General features: G+C 42.2%; 1 protein-coding gene across 1 annotated transcript in view; it reads left to right on the top strand.

Moving 5' to 3' along the window:
• SLC6A11 (solute carrier family 6 (neurotransmitter transporter), member 11) overlaps window positions 1-24,321 on the top strand; it is a gene marked incomplete at its 5' end in the record, with an annotated part of 61,335 nt that overhangs the window by 7,578 nt on the left and 29,436 nt on the right. Inside the window, one exon of the mRNA XM_010144003.1 lies at window positions 12,650-12,784. Within this exon, the coding sequence (XP_010142305.1) occupies window positions 12,650-12,784 (135 nt within the window). The remainder of the gene's footprint in view (window positions 1-12,649; window positions 12,785-24,321) is intronic.

Raw genomic sequence — 24,321 nt, 5'->3', positions numbered from 1 at the left:
TTCTTGGGGTTTTTTTTTTTTTTTTTTTTCCCCTCCATAGTGGTTCTGACGACCCTCCATCCTGGGTTGCTGTTCTAGTAGGCCTGAAGAGTTCAATACAACATAGACATCTGAGCTGTTGGGTGTGTATTCCAACAAATCAAACTCCTCACTACACATTACTGGGCGGGGGGAAGGCTGCAACTGCACTTAACTATTGGTTACATTTTATTTTTAATTTTTCTGTTGAGGAAAGCCCCAGAATTTGTGTGAAGAGTTTAAAATGCACAGTGTAATCTGTCAGGCTCTGGCTGGCTGAGCGTGGTGCCATCTCTCGCTGCTAGCTCCGCACATTCTCCCCTTACCTCTCTTTTTATAGTTGTGCTCCCTCCTCCACCTGCTTTTGCACTGCTGGGGAGTATAGGATGATTTAGGGAGGTTTTACTGTTCATTCCCCCGGAGGACTTCATTATCCAGGCTGGAGACAAGAGAAGACACATTAATAGTAAATTATTTTTCACCTTTCTTCTCCCCCCCACCACACCCCGCTCAGTTCATGTAAATCATTCACAAAATACAAAGAAAGACAGTTCCCAGTTGAGATGTTTTCAGTGTTATGCAGCAGCTACTCAGAACTTCAAGATGTGAAGGCTTTCCCCCTTCCTTCCAAGCCTTAATTTTGCAAACCATCTACGAAGGCCATCACTGTTAGAGTGTATCCCTGTGGCAAAAGGCTAACCCCACCAAGCTTCCCACCACGAGAATGGCAGGGAGGGCCAGCGGCTTCCATGCCAGCCCGGTACCCTTGCTAAGCTGGTCTGTTTGAATGCAGACCTCTTACTTAATGCTAGACAGACGCAGGGGTTGAGTTCCTCTGTCCTTAGAGAGGTCTCTGCTGGGCCCCTCTGTAGCTCCCTTGTGTCGTGCACCTGTAGAAACAGTGGTTTGGCCCCCCAGAGCAGTTGGTTTTTCAGCTTGCATGCAGGTTAGCTCTGGTTCTGGGGAGAACTGCAGTGCACTCGGTTTGAATCTAGCTTCAGTCTTTGGAAGAGTTTATCACACTCTTGGCAGACCTGAATAGCGCATGTATTTCTGACTGTGGATAATTTTGTAGTAATTGAGAGAGGACCCATTTTCCATCTCTTTCAGAACAGTGCATCTCTGTGGATGACAGAGTGCCTTCTAATTTACAACTGAGCAAGAAGGACTGGCAGGAAAATAATTGAAAAGAGTATATTGATCTGGTTGAAAATATGAGCAGAAAGATAACTCAGTGGATCAACAGTAATGCGTGAAAGAGGTGGAGAAACTGCTAGGGTCAGGATGTTCCTTTTCTTTGAGCGACTACCAGCAAGACACTGCAAGGTATCTGGTGTGCGTGAAGCCCCCACATTCAGAGGTGGACTCTTCACACCTTTCACCCATCGTTTTCTCTGCCCTCCCATCAGGAGTTAAGCCTTGCTTGCCAGCAGTTAAGACTTGGTCACTAGTCCCAAAGAAAATTTATTTCTCAATAGCAGGCTATATAAAGGCCTTAATGGATTCAATGAGGCAGAAAGAAAGAGTAAAAGGAGAGAAGAGGAAAATAAGAGAAAGATGTGTGGAAGAAAAGAAAAAAAACCACAACCGAAAAAAACTGGGGCCCATTGTAGGAACCCAGGAAAAGGAACTAGGCAGCGATGATTGTGTCTGCTGAAGTGTCTTTTGTTTTAGCGTAAAGTAATAGCAAAGAATAGCCCTTCATGGCGAGGCTTTAACACTGTCCAAGAGTGATCTCTGTATTCAAAGGGGGAAAGTAGAACATTCATGAGATGCATGCAGAGTTCCTGCTATCCGCCTCCTCCGTGTGAGGTTTTAAAACAGCTACTGCTATTATTTTTTTCACTCTCCTGTGCACTGAGCATTTAAGGACACCTCGGATTTGTTAAAAACAGGGATTTTTGTGCCTCTCTCAGTGGTTTTTCCAAAGTTCTGTTTGTCAGCTGGGGGAAGAATCAAACAGTAAATCAGAACCGTATCCATTCCGTCCCAGCTGCCCATTAACAGCAGAGATCCTCTTTGTACGAATCCTTACTGAGACTGGATCTAAGCCCTGGTCCGCAGCCCAAGCAAGTCCACCATGTGTTTCAGTGCACTGAAGGACAATTCGGGGCATGTGCAGATGTGAGAGGTTTTGAGCAGAGAACTCACCTGGTCTGTCGACCCAAGGCATGAAGGGGGGCAGGGGAAGGGGGGTCAGCTGAGATATTTGCAGTGAAATCTGCTGAAAAATGGAAGGAGAAGCCAAAGGCATGGATTAACCTTGAGGCATCCCTATAGGAGAAATGTGTTAGTTGGCTAAAGGTAACACATACACACCTTTGTTTTTTCCATTGAGGTTACTGGGCACTTTTAGCCCATTATCAAAAGTAAATCCACTGACCCACTGCTTGTATCTGTGATTTAAACTGCGGAGGTTTGATGAAGCCGTTTCACAAAAACGTTTGTATGACTGCCCCCGCCCTAGTCTCTTGGTGTGTGTACAGAAAGCGCTGTAGGTATTGCTTCTAATGGATCATAGTTTGTGTGTTTGGAATATTACTCCTACGTGTTCTTCAGCAAGAGCACACAAGGGATCTCCTTGGTCCCTCAACTCGAATCCAGAACCGTGAGAGCTGGTACCCGCTAACAACACTCGCGATGCTGCGATTTCACCTTCCTTCAGATGAGGTAGAACAGATATAGCCCCCTGTTCTCACACAGGTGGTTTATTCTCATCTAATGCTAATCTGTATAGCTTCTCGATTGGCTGTTCTTGATTTACGGAGCAGTTTGTAGGGATCCAGCCCTGTGGCACTCGATGGAAAGGTTGGTGTTATATCACACCAGTGGGAAGGCAGCTCTTTAGTTTCGGTGGTTGAGTATAGGCCAGATTTTTGGCTTTATCTACCACGTAAAGATGCCTTTGTAGCAGAGGTTTTGTTTACAAGGCTGTTCTTGTGAGATTTACAAACTTTAATTCTGTATACCCACCCCGGTGTCAACTGCCATGGATTGAATCCAGACTCAGGCTTAAGAATGGGAAAGCTTAACAAAATAACTTGCTGCCTCAGCAACAAAGGCTGCTTCAGGCAGCTGCCGCTGCTATGCTGGTAACTAAAACACATCCTGAGAAGACAGTTGGCTGCAATGCACCCGGTATTCGCTCCTGCTGCTGGGCAATTGAAAAATCTGTGTGGCTAAAAAAGCCGAGGAAGAAACCTCAAAACACCCTGTATAAGCTTGGTTGTGTCACAGGTAGGAAGTGTAAGGCGCTGCTGTGACAGTCTGACACAAAGAATTTACTGTCATAAAACTGTCTTTGAGTTATTTCCTGTGGGTATAAAACACATCCATTGCTATCCGAGAGTACTAAGCTTAGCTCAGGTCAGGAGGTATTTTTGTGAGTTAGTTTGTATGTCACTTGTTCCTGGAGAGCCTTTCTGAGGTTAGAACCTTGGTGCCCCAAGTCTTGGATGAACACAGTGAGGTACCTCTGTTCCCCAAAGAGCTTGCCTTTACATCCACACAACAGCCAGCCAGAGATCTCTGTTGCACTGAAGGGGTGACAGGAAAGCAGAGAGATCAAAGCATTTGCCTTAGAGAGAAAAATAAATCTGTGGCACTAACATGATCTTAAGTCACACTGTTTTCCAGCCCAATATCTTTATTTTGTGATTCCTCTCATTTTTTTCTATGCATCACGTCACCTCCTGTTCTCAGGCTGGAACTCAGCTCAAAAGCACAATGAAATTGCAGCATGCTGCCAGATCTGTGTCCTACAGGTCAGCCTCGAGGTGATCTTGGGGCTAGCTTCAGAGGCTGTTTAGTAGGGAAGATACAGGGAAATAATCCTTTTAGCAAACTGAAGATGTGACTATAATAGCTCTACGGGGACTGGAAATGTGGAGAATCAGGGTCTGGATGCTGAGGACACTTGTTAGTTTAGGAGTAAGGCTATTTATTATATTTCTGTTATTATTATACTTAATACACAACCAGCATTGGTGAATGCATCTCTCACCCATCACCATGGTGACAACTGCCTGTGTTCCTCAGGGGATGACAGAAATTTGTCCATCATCCTGTAGGCAGACAAACACACACCTTTCTCAGTAATAAATGATAAGCTGTTTATTATCCTCTAAGTGCCCCAAACCTCCCAATAGAATCGTAGAACAGTTTGGGTTGGAAGGGACCTTTAAAGGTCATCCAGTCCACTACACAAGTTTCATGATTACAAAAGTTATCAGAAGAAAATGTACGTGCTATAGGGACGTCTTTTTTTGCCTGCTTGTTCACAGATCACTTTTCCCCCCAGTATTTACTGCACAAGTGTAAATAACGCCGAGGTACTCTCAGAATTGACTGATAAATCATTTAGAGATCGCCACCAACATACCCGCTCACGTGCTTGGAAGTCTTATTGACCACCCATCAAAAAGAGACTTGTGTGTGGCTGCTTTTGGTGCAAAGCTCTAGAGCAATTCCTAATTCCTATTGCATTGATATTTCATGGCTTTAATGCTTGCAGTTGATTAAAATTTCTGTTGTAATGATGTATTTATCTGATGACTTCTCATATGCTGGCTTGATTCTCTTCTTTCCTCCTTTCCAGCCAAAGCCTTTGTGTGGATTTTGTGGCTACCTGTAGGAGGAGTTCTAGCTAGGAAACCTCACCTGCCAATCCTTTTGGTAGACTACTCATTGTACCCCCTTTCCAGCCTGCCTGCAGTCGTCTTTTTAGTGGTGGTGTTCCTTTGGGAGTGAGGTCTGTGTATTGTGGTTTTGTTGGTTTGAGGCTTTTTCTTAAAGACAAGTGTGGAAAATCAAGCAGGAAAAGTGAGTGGTCTAAGCTGAAGATGATAAGGAATGTTCCGGTAGAGCTCAATTTCACTGGAAAATGTTGATCCAGTAAAACTAGTCATTCTTCAGAGCAGCCAATAATTATGTGAGGAAAACACTCATCTGGAAAACCCAGTTTCATGTTCTTCAGCAAACAGTCAGAGGGAAAACAAGCCTTTGCTGTCCTCTGAGTCAGAGGAATGTGTTGGCCAAATACTTTGAGTTCATTCCAGTGCAGATTTGAGATCTTATGAATTTTTGTGTGACATGACAACCATCTCCTGTCCTGTTCCAGCCCTTCCATCTTTGTCTGCTTTACAGGTCAAACGTTTTTAGAATGTGCCAGAACCTAATGATGGGTGCCATCAGCGAGAGCTGGAAGGCATGGCTAGAATAGCTAGGGAATGAAATTCATCTAGTGCCTTGTCAATCCCCCACATCTGCCTGGGTAAACTGAGTAACAAAACTGGAAATTCAGGGGCTAATTCAGGCATCATTCGGACTCGCTGTGAATTATTTTCATAGAAATGGATCTGTCCTATATCAGGAAGAGCCGTCCTATATCAGGAAGAGCCATCCCATATTAAATGTTTTTTAAGCAAAATTCCTGTGCATATATGTGTAATCAATGGCAGTATCTGGCTTGTTGGGACAAACTAGGTGGCATTCAGAAGCCTGCAAATCCTGGAGGGTTCCAAAATGGAACAGCTTTAGTTTATAAAAGCTTGAACTCTTTAAAGACCTTTTAAAAATGAAAAAAAAAAAAAAACCCTCAGTTGATTAATTAGTCCTAATTTATATCTAAAATTCTTCCTGATTGATTTTTCAAGTTGGTTTTTAGTTGATTAAATATCAGCCTTTGATTTTGAGGTATTTGTGGCTCTGCAAATTTACTGCTTCATGGGAGCTTGACATAAACACTTCTGTCTGCAGCAACGAGCCAAGATGCTAAAGTTTGCTTCCTTCTCTTCCCTGCCCACAACCACAGGGCAGGTCTTCCTTAATTAACATTATTAACATTAATAATTAACATCATTCTTTCAGATATTCATAGTTACAGGCTACCGTTGTTTTATTTGCCATTCTACTTTGAGGCTGGCCCATTGATGGTGGAGATAAAACAATGAATTTAAATCAGGGGTAAAAAAAAAACCATCGAAATCAAAACAACCACTCCTTAAAGAAAACCAAAAAACCTCACCACACCCTGTAGGCAATAGGGACAATAATACTCTGATTTTATCATCAGATTGCTTCTTTTGTGTTGACACAGGTAGAGCTGTAGCTGCTTGCCAAACTGTAAGGCTTGTTTAGCTGAAGGTTTTCTGCAGCTTTGAGCATTTGAAAATCTCACTGCAGAGCCCCCCTTGCTTCACAGGGTTATTTTGGCACTCAGTTCCTACAGCGGTTGGGATTTGTGCATTGGCAGTGTACTAACAGTGTGACACACACACTTTGAACACAGGAACAGCAGCATGGGAGGACACAAGTCATTGTTCTGAGCTCCTGAGGTTTCTCTGAGTTGCATTTACTATAGGTATTTATCTAGGACATAAGTCTTTCTGTTCTCCTTTGGAGGACAGCAGAAAATAGAGTAGCCTTGATGAAATGGTGTAAGTGACGGTCTTGGAGTTTCTCGGTTCAGGCCCACAAGGTTCACACTGGGTGATTCACTAGTGAATTTTTCTGTACAGTTCGGAACAGGGTCTCCCAAAACTACTATAGACTTATGCATTCGTTTGTAGTCTGTGGAAACTAGGTGTAACCGTGCAGACAGTTTCCTGTCACCCTTAATCTAGATGAAGTGAGCCTCCTCTCGTTGCCCCAAACCGTATTTTATATGCATTGTGCCAAGGTCTGTTCAGACTGGGATGGATTCTTGAGATGTGTGGAACTGTGATTTAAAAACGTTCTTGCAGGATCCAACCCATCTATCCTGATCAGTCCCGGTTTTGTGGAAGCAGCTGTTGGCACATTCTTTGTAGGTGATTTGTCGTTGTTTGGTGGTTAAATGCAGGTGCTCAACTAATAGATTTAAATAATGTAATAAAATGAACTGCTGCACCATGTTGTGAAGAAACGGAGCATTGCTAGGGGCATGGTGTGAAGTGCACTGGTTGTGCAGCATGGATACAGCTGTGTTCCAAGAGGTTTGCCCTGAAATCTTTCAGTCCATATTTATGATCATTTGGGATTGATTTTTCTTGATAGTCTAATGAATGACTGCTGGGGGCTGCAGTATCTGTTAAATTAGGGATTTTTTTACCCAAATACATGGAAATAAAACCTTGATCTAGGCAGTACATCTTTTATTATTATAATTAAATGTGGGATCTGTAGTTGAAATACAGTTTGGGAAATGCTGAGAAGTTCGGAAAGTCAGACCCAATGTAAAAAATAATTCTTGCTGAAAAAACCTGAAAAGAACATTTTTTCACCTATTTTTAAATACTGAAATGAAGCTTATAAATACTGACTTTGGCTTGTTAAAGCACTTTTCAATCAAGACAGATCTCCTTTCCACCCATTCAGTGACTAGAATTCATTTTTTTTTTAATTGATTCAAAATTGATTTTGGAGTTGGATTTTCATTTCTCTGTAAAGGAAACTATTTCAGCTAGACTCAGACTTTTAGTTACTTATTGCCTTCACCACCCCTTCGATAAAAACAAGGACTTGCACAGCTTTGCTAGGCAAAGATTTTTCTGTGTCCCAGCCAATGACCTCAGTGGGATGTGTTTAGTCCTCTCTGCTGTTATTACATCACGTAGAATCTTCTGCTTTCTGTGATCACTGTGCATTTGACAAAATTCTTACATACAATCATTAGGTGTCCTCTCCTGGCCCCTATTTTCTATCTCACCTTTCATTCCCAGTGAATTTTTTCTCTTTGATACTTATTTCTGAGCTCTCAAATCTCATTACATTTTCTTACCTGTTGGTTTTTTGAATTTCTTTCTACTCCAAGTGAAGTCACCTGCCCCCACATAATTCATTAGCAGCTGAGAAGAAATTCTGCAGTTTGTAAGCAACCTGGTTAAGGAAGATTCTCAATATTATTATGGAGCAAATTTCCTTCTGAGGATAAACGAACACTACAAACAGAAGATGGTGCTGAATAAATCTGCAGGACACACAAAGAAAATACTAGTATCAGCCTTTTTGCTGTTCTATCTCCCACCCCACCCCCAATCATACACCATACAAATCCACTGATCTGGTAGTCTGTTGGGTTTTTGGTTTAATTTTTTTTTTTCTGCATATGAAGTATTAGTTTTAAAATGTTGGCAGATCTAGAATTTTTTCTCCTCTTTTTTGACATAATTTTTAAAAACTTGTGAATTGGCTGTCAGTCCTTTGTACTGTTTTATACCATTTTCCTTGCAAATCCAGTTCATGTTGAAAATCCCTCTTTTCAGTTGTCATTTTTATGTCTGTAGATGCCATAGTGTCATATCAGCAAAAGACTCTTTCAAAAAAAAAAAAAAACCCGTATGGAAAAATTTCACACGATACCATGATGGGTGAAAAAAGAAAAACTTTTCTAGTGTTGTCATCTGCTGTTAACATCTAGAAAGCTAGAATTTGTGAAACTGGAGAAAGAGTGGAGCCTGTGGTATGTAGAACTCAGTAATGCCTGGCTGTGCCTGCACAGACACCAGAGCTGCCAGGCAGTGCTGAGGTAAGAGGAAAGATGATTCTAGAGTTGTACCACTATGCCTTTCTGCATCAGCACTGTAAAGCAGGATTAAAATGGCTCTGTCGCATCACTCAGGTGGTGAAATTTTGGTTCCCAAGCAGTTTCTCCTCCCAGGAGGGTCCTGCAGTGTGGGCATTGTTCCCTTTTGTGTGTTTGACAAACCCCGGGGAATTGCTGGGAGCTGAGGATTGCTCAGCAGCCTGCTCTTAACCCAGCAAGTCGGCGGTGTCAGTCTAGTTCTCTGTAGTTGCAGTGTCCACTAAATAAATAGGTGAAATGACAAGCCAACAGGCTGAAAACGCTAAAGGAAAGATAAAGATGAGCAGGGCATGGCGTCAGGTCTTATTTTTCATATAACTTTTCTAATACTGAGTTCTAGCAAGTTTCTGGCAATTCTTGCACTTGTGTTTATAGCCTAATGGAGCAACAGAGGGCTTTAGGGGGAGATGATTAGCAAGCCCGTTTCTGAAACATCAAGTGAAATCAAACACTTGTATTTTATAAATGGAATAAAATTGATCCATTCTAGTGCAAAGAAGCTCGAACGTTGCAGCTTGCAGGAAAGTATTCCCTCAACATCCCAGCCTCAGAAAGTTATGATTTGTTCACTGAGTTCTAGTTCAGTTTTGTTCGCAGCAAGAGCCAAGCGAAGGTTTAAAGTTCACTACTTTCTATTCCTGACTCGCCCTGCTAAGAAGCTGCTTGGGAGGTCGTGTGCGACCACCAGGCTGGTGTGTTGGAGCAGCTGTAGCCAGAGGTCTCTGGTTTTAGGTTTTAGATGTCTGGGAGTGTGTAGCTCATTTCATTGCGTGCAGGGCTTCTTCCTTATTCTTAACAGATTTATCATCCGTGTCCCCTACGTTTTCTCTCAAACCAAGTCACCTTCACTTGAATGTCTGCAGCATGACCTGGCCAGAATGTTCAGAAAAGGAGGACATAGTGAGGACAAGGAGGTCAACAGTCTCAGTAGCCAAATTTGAACCTCTGCACCATGTTTGTGCTTTGAAGATGCTTACGAAGAGATGCAAACTGGCAGCTAGTTCAGTTCTCAAGATCTTTGTGGGTGCCCTACTCATGAAATCGTTGCACAGATACATAGATATCTTTATAATTAACCTGGAGTGATACAGACATCTAAGTCTCTTAAGGTTTTCATATTTAAAGTTCCAGTAGTTGGTACTTAACTTTCTACCAATTCACGGTACTTAAAGCTCATGGCAGTCAATGAAATATCTATTCTCAGGATCTTAGGTCTCGATGTACTTCCAGTTAAGCACCTAGTTATGCTTAAGAGCTGTTAGGTGTCCCAGCAGGTGCCTTGTATGTCTAAATAGCTTTGTACATATGTCTTCCAACTATATTGTAACAGGAGAACTTGGTGCAAAAACTAGCATGCCAGATATTTTTATTTTGTTTCCAACTGCTTAAACACTGGCATTGCTCTGACAAGGGTTTAAAAAAAGCATTTTGAGCATTGGAATGCAAATTAACATACCAAGCAATTAAAGCCAATTAAAGCAGGATGCAGTGTAATTAGAAACGGTTGTGTTCACATTTATATTCAGATGTGTTGAAAGAAAAGAAAACAATTCAGGAAACTTTTAATGCCTACAGATGTGATGATCATGCTAATAATGTCATTGGGGTTCTAAAATGCCCTGTCCTCCCTCACCTCGGAGCTCTTGAGGAACCGATGCTCTGGGTGCAATGGAATTAAGAGGCTCAACATACTGGGAGACTCAAACGCTACCTAAAAGTGGTGGCCCTCCGTCTCCCCTCTGAACACAATACACATGCCTGGTGCGGCAGAAGAGCAGCTCACAGTCTCAGCAGCCTCATGAGCACTGCCATACGTTGTCACTGATATCAGCTGGCTCAGAAGGCTTCTTCCTTGGTACCACTTTCGTTGTTGTCCTGGGTGTCTGCATTAGCTCTTATTGCTGGAAATCCTGAGCCAGTTGTGCTCTATTCATATTCTCTATCTGCCTGATAACCATAGTCCTCACTCCTCTAGAGCCGAGGCACAACTACTCTCATGGTAAAGAATATGGCAGAGGTTGTGGTTCTGCCAGTTGCAGTAATGTTAGTAGGTGTGGGTGGGCTGAGGAAGGCATTTGGAAAAGCAAACACAAAACTGTGAAGTGTAACTCTACGAGCCTGTTGCGAGATTACAGACTGCTGTACGAGGGTGTCTCACCTCCCTTGGGCACAGAGTGCTTTCAGCTCTTCCTTGATGGAGCTGAGTGAGGAACCCAACGGGTCCCAAAGGAACCTGGGAAGAAATCAGCCTCTACAAGATTGGTGTCTGTTTACTGGTGCAAAATGTTTCAAGGCAGTGGCAGGATGAGCAAGACAGCAGGCTGTAAACTGGTATGAAGCATGATGCAATGAAATGTGATTCTTTAATGGTATAACAGATATTCAGGGTCAATACTTCTGCATCATCCAACATATGTGTCTGCTGACTCTCCTCTATTAAAATTTAAGAAGTAGAGGAAAATAGCTGGTGCAGAATTAAATATGGAAACATGAAACTCAGTTGCTGGCTGCTCCATCCTTTCCACCTAGTATAAGACTCGTGTTTGTTTTTTGCTTCTCATTTTTATTTAGAATTGAAATGATGTGAGCAGTCTGTTTGAGACAAGGTCGGCTTGAACACAGCCAGTCATATCAGTTTGCATCTCCAGTAACAGTCAGTTGTAATAAATGTGAGCACTGAGATAAAGCTTTCCATTCTGCATGAATTAATCGAGTCAGACTTCTGAGACCTACAGGAGGAAAATGGTCATCTCCATTTTCTAGGAAAATCACGGTTTGGGTTTTCAAGAGGGATAAGACACCTGGAAGACAAATAGACCCTTACCTCCTGTAAAGGCCAGTGAGAGTGAAGTGTCTTGGGCAGCTGGACATGTTTGAAGATCTGCCATGTGATTTAGAGTTTCTCCTCTGGTATTGCAAGTATACCAGCGGCACACGTGGGATTATTTCATGTTTGGGGTTCACTACTCACCATGGTCTGAAAAGCAAATTTCAGTTCATTAGTCATGAAAATGTGTTTGAGAATCTTTTTGTGGGTGCATGCTCTCATGTGTCTCTTATTTACATAGGCATGAGACAGTTAATGAACTTGTTAATTTAAAATGCATGTTTTTGAGGGAGATACAGGTTGTGATTTTCCCATTCTTGCAACTTAAGTTATTTTGACTCGTGCAGGCATCTCATACTAGGATATTTTATACCTACTCTGCAGAGGTGGAAATGGCTACAGAGAATTATGGAGAGTTAAGTTTAAGGTGTGTTAGTATTTAAAGGAAATATTTATACGACGTGGAATTGTATGATTTAATCCATCTCCATGTTTGAATAGCTATATACTGCTCTCAAGTTTGAGACTGTAAAACAGGATCAATTCTGCTCAATTTTTTCTTTGGAAAAGGACTTCTTGCAGGCTTCCAGGAAAGCTCATTTGCCCCCCATGCACATGGCAAATCAATTTCTGAAAAGAGATGTGGCCATCTATGTGAAAACAAACTGCAGGGCTTGAGCTCTTCAAAGTTTGGCCTGAAGGTGCTTTGCCTGATGAGGGGACTGCAGCAAATCGTGAGGAGACATGCATAGCAGTTAACCTTTGGGCTTGATGAAATGATTATTCCTCAAGCACAGACATGCAGGCAAAGCAGTCTTAGGAGATGACATTTGAGTAATTACTAGGTGACTGGGAATTCATTGCGTATTCTCTTCTAGAGTATCTATAAAGTAATTAATTAATTGCTCTTACGAGCTTATTTCTCTGTCTCTGTGTTTGGATGTACAGGTGTGGTGCAGCTCGGTGTCTGCTCACCTGTCCCAAAGAGAGTCAATAATATACTTAAAGAGAACTTTCCATTCTCTCTGTAAAAAAGTGTGGACCTTTCCTACAAGACATGAATGGTTTGGAAGAGAATATGGTCGAAGGACAAAATTCACCTGCACAAACAAGGCAGCAAAAGCGTTTCTCATCCAGAAAAGGATTTGGTTTTTATCTAAAAGCAAAATGGATGTGGAAATGAGGTGGTTTTCTTGCAGCTGAGAGAAAATATCTTCCTAATGTTTGCTTCTTCTTGCTAGGTTGTGTACGTAACTGCCACGTTCCCCTACATCATGTTGATGATTCTTCTGATTCGTGGAGTCACGTTACCAGGTGCTTCCGAGGGGATAAAATTCTACTTGTACCCTGACCTTTCTCGACTGTCTGACCCACAGGTAGGATCATGGTCCATGTATTTATTTTTCTCTCTGACTGGGAAAAGCTGCAAGAGGTTCTTGATTTTAAAGTCTGAATACAGGTGACTGCTGGGTGATTGTTCATTGTTTGAGATTTGGGGTGGTGGGTAGGACTTTAAAGCCATCGCTGCTTACGTGTGGTGGCATATATTGTTCTTTAGTAGAACAGGACCTTGGTTGATAAATTTGAATTTTCAGAAGTGTTCAGTTGTGGTTGCTGCTTCTGCCAGTAAGGGACAAGAACATTACCAGTGGTTCAATGGGAAAAAAATTAATGGAGACACCCATTGTGTGGTTCTTTGCTCATTCTAAATCTACGTCTCAGTCAAGGTTAGCAGGGAAATTAATCATTCAGATGACTGTGGTCTTTGAAGCAGAAGTCTCTATAGGCAAGCAAGGAGGAATGAAGCACTTAGAGCAGGAACTCTGTCATTTCATTGATTCCAGGGAAGAGATGATCATGGCAATACTGGATTAAGTTGAATTTTTTTTTTCAGTGATGCATGAGTCAATGAAACAGTTATTATATATAATGTGTTTGATGTTGAAGAGGGAAGATAGCACAAGCTCTACGACACCTGACAGGTTGCAGACAGCATTCTGGTTTGGCAATGTAGAATCATTACACAGGGTTACCATGAAGTACATGGATCCTACAGTGGAGTTAGAAAGGGAGTTTGGGAATATTTGTCAAAGTTAATTTTTTTTTTTAATCTGTTTACCGAAAATGTGAATTTTGTTGCAAAAGACAATAGCGGGGACCCTTTAGATAATTTCCTTCAAGTGTCTGAAATGATTGACTCATGTAAAATTCTGTTTAAACAAGTATTCCTACAGAGAAGAACAGCTAGAAAGAGAAAGATTCATTTACAATATTGAAAGTTTTAGATGGAAATTTTATCATGTTGCCACTTTTGGACTTGACAATGTTTCCATTGTTCTATGTCAGCATAGATGGGAAGTGGAAGAGTTGTGGAAGTGGCTTTAGAAGGTCAGTGATGTGTGATGGAATGTGTGAGGGAGCCATGACTGGCTTGCTTACAGGTGGTCTCAGTTCACCTGAGAACTTTGCACAGTAACAGAGAAAACCAACAGGATTCTCTGGCACGCTCCCAGTTATTTGTTTGCCACATGGAATATGCTCAGACCACAGTAGATATAGAGAGCCACTGTCATTTCAAGGGAACCCCGTGTGTCTAAACTCATTTCAGCAGAGACAAGAGACGTGACTGTCCTGCTTATCTGAGCATGTGGGTGGCATCTGTTTATTTGGTCCAGTTGTAACTGATGTTTCACCCCACTGTGTGGTTCTCGCAACTAAAGCTACCCACTGGATTCCTGCCCTTGTCCACCGCCTGCAAGCAGCCTGTTAACAGGATTTCGCCCCGCATGTGGGTTTTTCACATGCCACCGACACCCTTGCTCCTGTTTGCCATTGAGGGAGGGCACGCAGGCTTAGGCAGCATCATTGTCAGGCTACAAGGGGGTTTATATGCCTATTTACTACAGCCATCCTGTTTGAAAAGCAATACGCTGTTGCCATGACGACTTCTAAAGCACATCGTATTAGTCTAAGCAGTCTGTGGAGCACAAAGCCCTCCAAAGACACGTGTCATGCATCTGTTTGTCCCACACGTATAGCTCAGCTGATACTAGAGTGGCTCTTGGGAAGGCTTAAGGGATTGCTTTAACAAGAGAACTTTCTTCTCCTTTCAATGAGATTTTAACTGACGCGTTGCTGTGCTTCAGCCTCAGGATTTTAAACACCTTTTTGTAGGAAAGAAGCTGAAGTAGAGCGGACCATAACAGAGATTATGGACACTAATACAGATAATTTGACGATAGTAGGCATGATGAAGTGGGTTTAGGAAATTGTTTTTGTGTTGAAAAAATGTTGTTCCTTTGAAATGGAAACATTTTGTTGAGACTAATCAATTTTCCAAGGAAGATTTCTGAGTTATGGGTGGGATGTCTGGTCAATTTTCAGGGGATAAAGGAAGTTTAGCTTCTCAATTTTAAAAACAGACTTTGGTGCAAGTCCCTTTATTAAAACAGAAGTAAAATGGAATTGGTTCAGCTTTTTGCAACTTGTAATGGTAACAAAATAGATATATAGACATTTCCCATTTTTTGGAAAAGTAGAACTTAATAATAGTCAAACCCACGTGTTTGTGGTTTTTTGCATACTATCCCATTCCACAAGCCTCTTCTCCATTTGTTCTAGAGATTTTTGCCCAGAATCAAGTATAGAACAGCTGAAGTAACCTTGACGTTTGTGCTTCCAGTTTCCTGGAATCTTTACGCTTCCCTATTTGGATTTACTCTGCAGCACCAAAGCATAACGCATGTGTACTAGCAGAAGTTGTCCTCTTCAGCTGGAGCTCTGTTTAGATAGTGCTCCAGGGTCTGTACTGGGAAAGAGATACTTGAGCCGCAGTGCCAGCAATGTTCACTGTGGATTAAATGAATTAAATTTCTCTTCAAGGCTCGCTTCAGTTTGAAGTTCTCGAATCCTTTGTCTTTGTGTAATTTGCATTCCATGGTTTGTTATAGCTTTCTAAGCAGCTATTCATCTGTCTTTGCAGCCCCTCTTAGCTTTCAAGTGCTGTGTTCTCTATTTCATTTTTATATTCTAACTTTTCAGCAGACTGAATCCTCTTGGTCTGAAAATGCCATCTTTTGTCCCATGTGTCTGTAGAGCTCATACCAATCACTTGTTGTTATAATAGACTATATTTAAGCTTCAGAAATGCTTTGTTTCATTAACAGTAAGGTCTCTAGAACCTTCATGCTCAAATTGGCTTGCAATGACCCTCTACCCCCATCTGGAAGATACAGGTGCTGTTTAGAGCTTAAATACGGGGCCTTTCCTGTGTTATAACTCTCACAAAAGAAGTATTTTACCAAGCTAATAGGATTGTTACGGTTTCTGTGGCCAAGGCTGACACAGAATGTAGATCTGGTTGTACCTCAACACATTTAAGTCACTCAATATGTAATTGGACTCGTGTGTGGTACTCGCTGCTCCTTTTTGGGTGCTTCATAATGGGATTTTCCAAACAGTTGTGGAGGGAGAAGGTTAAAGTTGATGAGAGACAAGTGGACACACCAGCTTGATGGATCAAGGAGTAATATTATGGTCAGTGATCTGGAAAACACACGCACACACATTTAAGCCCTGCAGTGGATTCTTAAAATGAGAAGAACAAACCCCAAGCCTTCTTGTTTATTGTGTGCTTGTAAGCTAATAACTGGATGAGTTGTGGTTTTATTTTTAAAAAAGTATTGTTTAATGGAGATTTAATGATAGGATCTGTAGTTGTGAGCATGTCAACGCAGTCAGAGCTGTATCCGCCTCTGAACTGTTTAATTAGTCTGGTTTTTGCAACTGAATTGCCCACAGGAATACGTCTCTGTGCAGAAAGAATAGAGGTGGTACGTTATCTCTGATACACTCTCCTGTGGCTGTTAAACGTGATAAATTAATGACAAGGCAAATGACATATAAATACGGGAAAATCTGAGCCATGCCAGTTAGGATTGATTTTAAACTTCTCTGATTTTTTATTTTATTACATCAGATATCTGTTTAGGGAAAGCCTTTTTTTTTTTTTTAGTAAAAAATAGCTTAGAATAAATGCACATTATGCTTTTTTTCCTACAAATTTAAAGTTTTAGTACATACATCTTAATTTTCAAGTTAGCCTGAGTTTATTTTGTGAGTTATTCACTCCCTCCTTAATGTCATCTTGTTATGTTTGAGCATATGTGTAAAATTGTACTGTTTAAAATCCAAATGGGGGGAAAGGACTTGAGAGTTTATTGTCCCTTAACTTTTTATTCCCGATGTGTAATGGTGCAGTCGTTTTAGTGAGGAGAGCTGCAGCGGCAGTGCCGCTCTGATTCTTTACCAAGAGCTCTCTTCTGAGCAGTGGCAGAAATAAATAACCCAGCCTGGTCCCATTTTAGTACCCGCCGCCTTGGAAGCGAGCGACTCTAAAATTGCATCGCCACCTCGAGGCAGAATGAAACATCTTTGCAAAGGCAGAAAAAAAAATAATCTCATCTCGCTTTGAAAGTGGAGGAAAATTGCATTTAAACAGAAGTGTTAGGGTTCGGTTTTCTTTAAAAAAAAAATTACAGGAGAAATTGTGATGTCATTGATGGGTGGTTTCATGCGCAGAAAGTTGAGGGAACTGCGAATTCCTGAGTGGTGGATTTTGGACCTGCCCTGTATCTATCTAAGCATACTGAGGCACAAAATTTCATCCTAGGAGTTTTTGTATGTTGGCAATGAAATGGTATCTAATTGCTGGAGAATTTTGTGATGCTTTGATTTGTCTGGAATGTGACAGGTGAGATGTTTGCAGTCTAATGAGAAATTTGCCGCAGCTGGGTGGTGAGATTTTAACCATAAAAAAGTTTTTAAGCATAGTCCTTGGAGAAAGGGTTCAGAGGCAGGTCGTGTCCTAAATATTACCAGCCTCTTAATACCAGGTCTAGTAATACCTTCAGCAATTTACTGCATTTTTGACCATTATAAAAGAGATTGTGCAGCCTTTTTTTTAAAAAAAAAAAACAGCTGGGGAAAAAAGAGTGGTAATGAGAGGAGGGAGATGTGCAGCTCCCACTGCTCACATGCGGTTGTCTTAAGAGCTGTGGAATTTACTTCCCTTTTCCTACCAGTTGCTACCCATTCTCTGATTGTTTCCTTGGAGGTATCCGCTCTCTGAACCAAGCTGGTGCGATGCACACGCATGTGAGTTGCAGTAAATTGAAGAGTGAAATGCCAGAAATTTGTACAAGGGCCATAGGTATGAAAATCCTTAGCTGAATTAACAACCTATGTGATGACAATTCCCGCTTCACACACGCACCTTTGAACAAAAGTCTGCTCATCTGATTTGGGAACTACGTTTCAAACCGTTCCTTACAGGAAAGGAAAGAAGTATCGCTGCTGATTGTCGGCTCTCGTGTGGCTGATAGGGAGTAATCCCTTACCCAAACTTTTTAAATTGAAGCTTGGAAAAAAAAAAAAGGTTGTTCTCAAAGTCTGCTGTTCACACTGTCTCTACAAATTGCTGAGATTTTAAATTGAAGCTGAGCACGGGATCCAGACTGGTATGATGTTTATAGACATTTGGCCCTACAATGGAGTTTATAATCCCCACCATGAGGAGCTATTTCATTTTACCGTGCCCCAGGGTTTCTGCATTACAAATTGTCCGTGTGGTTTGAAAGAATGAGAGCAACAGCAAATAGCTGTAATGCCAGTGTTCTTGCTGAAAGGGCAGGCTGTTTAGGAAAGCCATAAATCACTACTGGGACAGTTACTATTCCCATGTTCCCCAAAGAAAGACGAGGACGAGCCTGGGAGCATGTTTCCTTTCCCTGCTTGTAATTTCCCTGGGACTTCTAGGCCACCTGAAAGCTCTCCCAGCTCTCCCTGCAACCCTGTAGCAACCTTGGCAATGGAGAGACCATCTGAGTTCCAGGGAAACTCTAACTGCACTTTAATATGACTTTATGGCTGGAGCGATATGCCACTGGAGGGAGACAGGAGCCACGTGTTAACTCGGTGTATTGGCCTGGCAGGGAGAGACGTCTCACTGCTCACAGTGATGGCACCTGAAAAGAAGTGCTGGATAAACCTGAAGACCCATTTTGTCCGTAAATTAATTAACATGCTCAGGAACATTTAAGGAATTGTGAATACTACCAGTGACTGCCAGCTGCCCTGGAAGTCAAGGCTCCCAGCAAGAGAAAAGCTGTTGTTAAAAATTAATTTTTCAAATTTGTACAAAACCTGCTAAGTGGTAGATGGATATTAATGAGGGAATAATCATAATAAGGGGTGTTGCACACAATGAGGATAGTCGGTGAGTGAAGCAAATAAATACTCCACACTGTTTCTGGGATAGCCACAAGAGGGTATATGGTGCCATATATATAGAGGCACTAAAAGTATACAGTTATTTTAAGAAATGCTAATTTTTGTTAATCCTGTTGTTCCAGAGAGAATGAGGAAAAAAAAGAAAAAGAAGATTACTACACTAGTAGAATGATGTGCAGCTTGTAGAAAATCTATTATTTTCTGTTCAAAAATTGAGTGCCCCTGAAGATTTTTCTTTGAAGACCTGTACAGGAAATGCTTTCTAATCCCCCAGATGTTTCTGAGGCTCTTTTATTTCCATCCTAGGACTGGAATCACAGTTGAATTCGCAAAGCAATCCAACAAAACGCAGGCTGGGCACGCATCTGCGGAAAAGCAGTGCTGGCCACAGCGTACTGCGTGCACCCCAGAGCTGCTGCTGGAGAGGGGCCGCACTGGAGGGGTGACCCGCAGCTGGGAAGGTCGCCCTGCCCAAGGCTTGTGCGGTAAATCGAGCAGCTGGGGTCCTGCACCTTTTTCCTTCAGGAGTAGCCTAGAGGAGATTGGTGCTGAAGTTGTCTCCGAAGGTGTTCTCTGGACTAATGGAAATAGGAAATGAGGTGGTGGCAGGAAGGAACAGAAGAGGTGCATTCCTCCAGGGTGGTGTGAGAAAGCTGGGGACCGTGCTGAGCTGCGGACACGTGCCTTACTGCTGCTCTTCCTGCCGCACCTTTTGTGTCCACTGGCGTGTAGTTCGTATGACACTTGTGTGTCCATATGTGATTTATTTGTAAGGGCGGTGTGGGAAAGGGAGGAGAAAATGACTGAAAGCAAGGAGAGGGAAGCTAGGAGGAGGAGGTGGGAGGTGACTGGTGGCAGTAGCTGGCACGCAGCCCTAATGTATGTGGGAAAACGAGCTGCTTCTCCCATCGTGAACTGTGACCAGCTGCCAGGCAGCTCACGGCGAGGACCCGGAGCCAGGAGAGTGTGTGTATTGGCAGCTACGGCTTTCTGGTGCTCTCCTCACTGAGTGTCGGCGCCAGATTTGACTACTCCTTCCTTATGGCTAAAGTAACTCCGTTGTGTTAGTGTAGTTTTTGTTTAGGCCATTGAAGCTGGATTGATTATCAGCTACTTCACCTAGAGTTGCATAATTGTTTCTTCGTCATGCTTCATAAAATGTTTATCCACACACACCTATACATGACTAAAGTTGGATCATCCAAACTGCCCACTGAAGATAAATGACAGGGTGGGATGGTCAACGTGTTTTCTTAACTTCGGGTTCTGCTGTGGTGCATCACATCCCTCGAGGGTACAGGTCATAGTTTTTTCTCCAAATAGGAGTCTTTTAAGAAATTGACTTATTCCTGTGCTAAGGTTAAGTTACAGAAAATTGTGTAATAAAGGAATTCCTGCAAAGGTCCGTAATATTTTTGAAGATACCTTCCTTAGCTCTGTTCACAGTCTTAGACTTCCATATGTGAATGTATTTTCCTATATGGATGTTTACAGGCAGCTACTTTAGACACTGAGGCTCAAATAAACCAAGTATTCCGTGAGCAGAATCCCATCTGCAACGACTATCTTGTGATGCCATCGGAGACCAGAGGCAGAACCATGTGTTTTGTCAGCCCAGGGCCAACTGCTTCAGTTTCAGACTGTCAGTAAGGGCAAGGGGAGGAAGCTCAGCACCGCCACAAAGAGAGGGGCAGTAACAAGCGTTGGGTGAATTGGGTACAAACTTGGCAGGAAATCACCAGCTGTTGATGCAGTTTGGGATGCGAGTTCACCAACCTGTGTGAACTTTTCAGAGAACTTCTGAATCAAGAAAGTGCAGCTGAGTTTGTAAAGAATGGGAGGCAGAAGCTGGTTCCTGATGATTTTGCAGTTAGGTTCTGTGTTCACGTATTTGTATTTTAGCAGAGCAAACACCAAACATTTCACAGAGACCAGAGCTTTATAGTGTTTTTATTTTAGAGCGGTGTTTTCTTTTATCCTTTTTACTACTATTATTATCTTTTGGAAAAAAAAAATCTTGTTTAGGAATTGCAGATCAAATGCCTTATTTAAAAATAGAAAAATAACATTTGGCTTCTCAAAATAATCTTTCAGTTTTTGACCAATTTTTTTTACTGTGTGACACAAATTTACAACTAATGTAAATTAAACTGAATCTTCATTCATCTGTGCAATAAAACATTTGATCCACATCAATACTTTCAGGAGCCCCCTTAGTGACAAGAAGTGAAGGGCGTGAATACAAATCCTAAATGGCTTTTTTTTTTTTTCTCTAGTGTTTTTGTTATCTTGAAGTCGGTTTTACTGTAGGTTCCTGCCAGCGCTGTGGCACAAATGAAAGGTTTTTCATTGCCCAGCTCTCTTGAAAAAGACCAGGCTCACAGCAGAATTTTAGTGAACATTGAGTGGCTTGTTTACTAAAATTTGCCAGTTGGGTACACAGTTCCTGTCACTCTAAAAACAACTCATGCTTTTAAAATACTCTAAATCCCTCTGTGTAAAATAATAAAACGACATGGTGACTCTGAGGGATGCTCACAAAAAGGTACAGTGAAAGCTGGTACTTTCCCAGCCTGGAGGTCTAAATGAACTGGTTTATCCATCCATGAAGGTGAGCAGAACAAAGGTGGAAAAAGATTGCAGTTAAAACACCGAAAAAGGTATAGCTGGGTCGCTAACCTTCAGTGAAGGAACACGGAAAATACAGCACACGATTAGGGATTACAAACAAAAAAGATCTGTTCTATATCTTGATCTTCACAACGAAGTGGATAAGGTGGTCCAGAGTCGACGTATTTAACATTATGTCTGTGGCTGGTGTGTGAGCAAGGTTCTGACTTGGTAGATGGCTGCCCCTTTCACCAGTGGAGAAGGGAAGGTGTCTTGGAAGCATAGCTTGGTAACCCTTCATTTGCGTCAGTCTTATAAATTCGTTTTTGCTCTAAATCTGTTGAGCACTTGAAATGACTGGTCTTGCAGCCAGAGCAGAGGCAGGTACCTCAGCTTGAGCAAATGAGGCAGAGGCTGAATAGCATTGGGGCTAATTTACGCTCCTGGGTATTTTGTGTGTACTGGTATAGCGCTGACAACTGTATTTTTTGATTTACAGAACTCCACTTACCTGCAGGTTTTCCAAGAGTTCAGGTCACAATAAGGTTGTATGTATCGTCACTGAATAAGTCAGTTGTCGTGTTTGACAGACTGGGTTCTTTAACAAACCATAAAAGATTAATATTGTGCTCTCATCAAGAGAGATGAGTTGTTGGTGGGTTGTGGTTCTTTTTTTTACACTGGCTTAGATTTTTTCTTTAGCTGCATAGTCATAGGGGTGCAAGGAGAAGTAAGAACGAGTGTGTATTGCCAAGATACAGAGCTGAAGAATGAAGGACTAAATCAGCTGGCAGCAGGTGGGACAAGGGGAGAAAACCCCAAAAACTATGGTCCCTTTTGGTGGTCTTCCCATCCTATTGAAGTGAGTTCTCTAGATTGGAGGTATCAGACAGAAACAGATCATCCTTCAGATGGAGAGGGATCGTGCAAGAGTGATTCTGAGGGGCAGACACAGATTCAAAGATGCTTGTGGGTTTGAACGGCCTATACATCACTCCATGCTCCTGGCTGGGTATGAGGAAAAATACCTACCAGCACATCAGCTCTTTGAACTCTTCAGATAAGCACATAAAATAAGCCTAGGACATCAGCCATACAATGTTTGTTTCCTAAATTAACTTCTCCAAGACAAATCCGTCACAGGGAAGAGATGACAAGCTTATGCCTGAAGGTCTAAAACAAATTTGCTTTATTACTTTGCCTTTCTATATCTTCCCTTGCATTTATTTATGAAAACTATCTGGGGAACTCGTTCTGAATTTTCTGTTGGTTGAGCCCCTTATGGAACTGGATGTTGTTATTAGCTCCTTACCTAGTGATGTGAGCTGCTTTAAACTGTCAGGTGGTGTCTCAGTGACGTGTGATTGAGAACATCAGAAAACCCAAAATGCCCCTAAAAAAAAAAAAAATAATTTAAGCTCTGAGACAGATCGGGTAAGCTGCTGCTCCAGGCTTGCTGGAGGAATCTCAAAGATTCCTGGCACGTAACCCTGGGCAGGTGCCAGGCTCTTGGTCTGGTTCCAGGCCAATTCCAGCTACCATTCACCAGTAATTAACTCTGAGCCGCATAGTCAGATGGGCCATCCCAAGTTATCATCTCTGCATCGATGCAGTGGTGCCCTGCCAGCTGCAGAGCCATGGCCATGCACATTCATCCACAGAATCTGATTCATCCAAGTCCACAGAACAAGTCAATGGCTGGTCTGCCTACCCTCTTGTACCAGAGCAAATTCCTTCCTGGGACTCTTGGTTGTGCCCCCTTGATAGCTGTGTTTGCCATCCCTTGCAGATGCCAGGAGGCTTCACACCTCTAGCTGGCCATTGCATTTCAGACTGGAGGCTTCTGACTTGCCTGCGAGCTAGGAGTATGGGGAGAGATGAATTTAAAGCTTGAGTTAGTTACTCTATAATTCTATAAAATCCTAAGGTAATGACTGTTGCTTGCTCAGCAGTTCATCAGTGATGAAATTCAAGGAGGAAGAGGCTACAGGACAAAGCAGTAGTTTCTGTTTGTGGATGTGGAGACTGCAGTGAGTACCTGTAGGCGGTTTTGTGGCATGTGCTGCCGGAGGAGGTAGCTGTTATGTTCAGTGTTCTGAAACATGGTACTACTGGGCAGCACTGCCCCAGAATTGATACTCTGAAGGTTGAGCTGTGAAGTAACCTTAATGGATTCTTACTTTTGCTTCCTCTAATTGATGTTCTGTTATGACTGCGAAAGATAAGTAATATGTATGTTCTGTTTTAACTCGTTTGAGTTTGCTGTGCATGGTGGAGGCATGTCCGTTTAGCTTTAATTGTTGCTTGAAGACATTTATTGGCTTCTCACTTCCATGTGCCTCTTTGGGCTGTCATGCTGTTCTAAGCCTGTACTGTTACTTGTCTTCTGCATTCAAACAACTGGATAAAAATATTTGTCGTTTGAATGTGGTTGTACAAAACAGCAGAAAGTAGGGCACCAAACACCAAAGCTGTGCTGAAGGCAAGGGTCAGGATGCTCTGGCCCCGAGAACTTCTCAGAGAACTCCCAGGGCAGAGCAGGACAGTTTAAAGCCTCTTGGTCACCCATGACCCACAGCCAGAAGGTCTGTACCAGTGGCAGGGGCAGGAGAGGTGGTGGGACTCCCAGGCTTCCAGTGCAGACAGTGGAAGGAGAAAGGCACCTTTGGAGCGCATTCCCATGCGTGGTACTCAAGTCATTTGCACATACAGTAGTACAGAGGGTTTTGACACGGTTTAACTCACTAGAATGTGTTGATCTGGTAAACGTTTGCTGTAGTCTTTCCCTTTTCATTCTATTAAGTCATATTAAACAGAAAACGATAGTTCTCAAATGAAAAGAGGATTTACAGTGTTTCTAGTGAAGTGTTTAATACTCTAGATGAGCTATATGTTTTTTCTTAGTTTTCTGGGGCAGTTTTTGCTAAGTTAGGGTGGGATTATCCACATCTGTAGCTTTAGTGAAGGCTGAGTGACTAAAACATGATTAAATTATAATAAAATTATATACTTT

Source organism: Buceros rhinoceros, unplaced genomic scaffold (genome assembly GCF_000710305.1).
Source record: "Buceros rhinoceros silvestris isolate BGI_N320 unplaced genomic scaffold, ASM71030v1 scaffold4949, whole genome shotgun sequence".
NCBI lineage: Eukaryota > Metazoa > Chordata > Aves > Bucerotiformes > Bucerotidae > Buceros > Buceros rhinoceros.
Note: the sequence above shows the minus strand (reverse complement) of the source record. Positions and strands in the feature narration are given on the sequence as shown.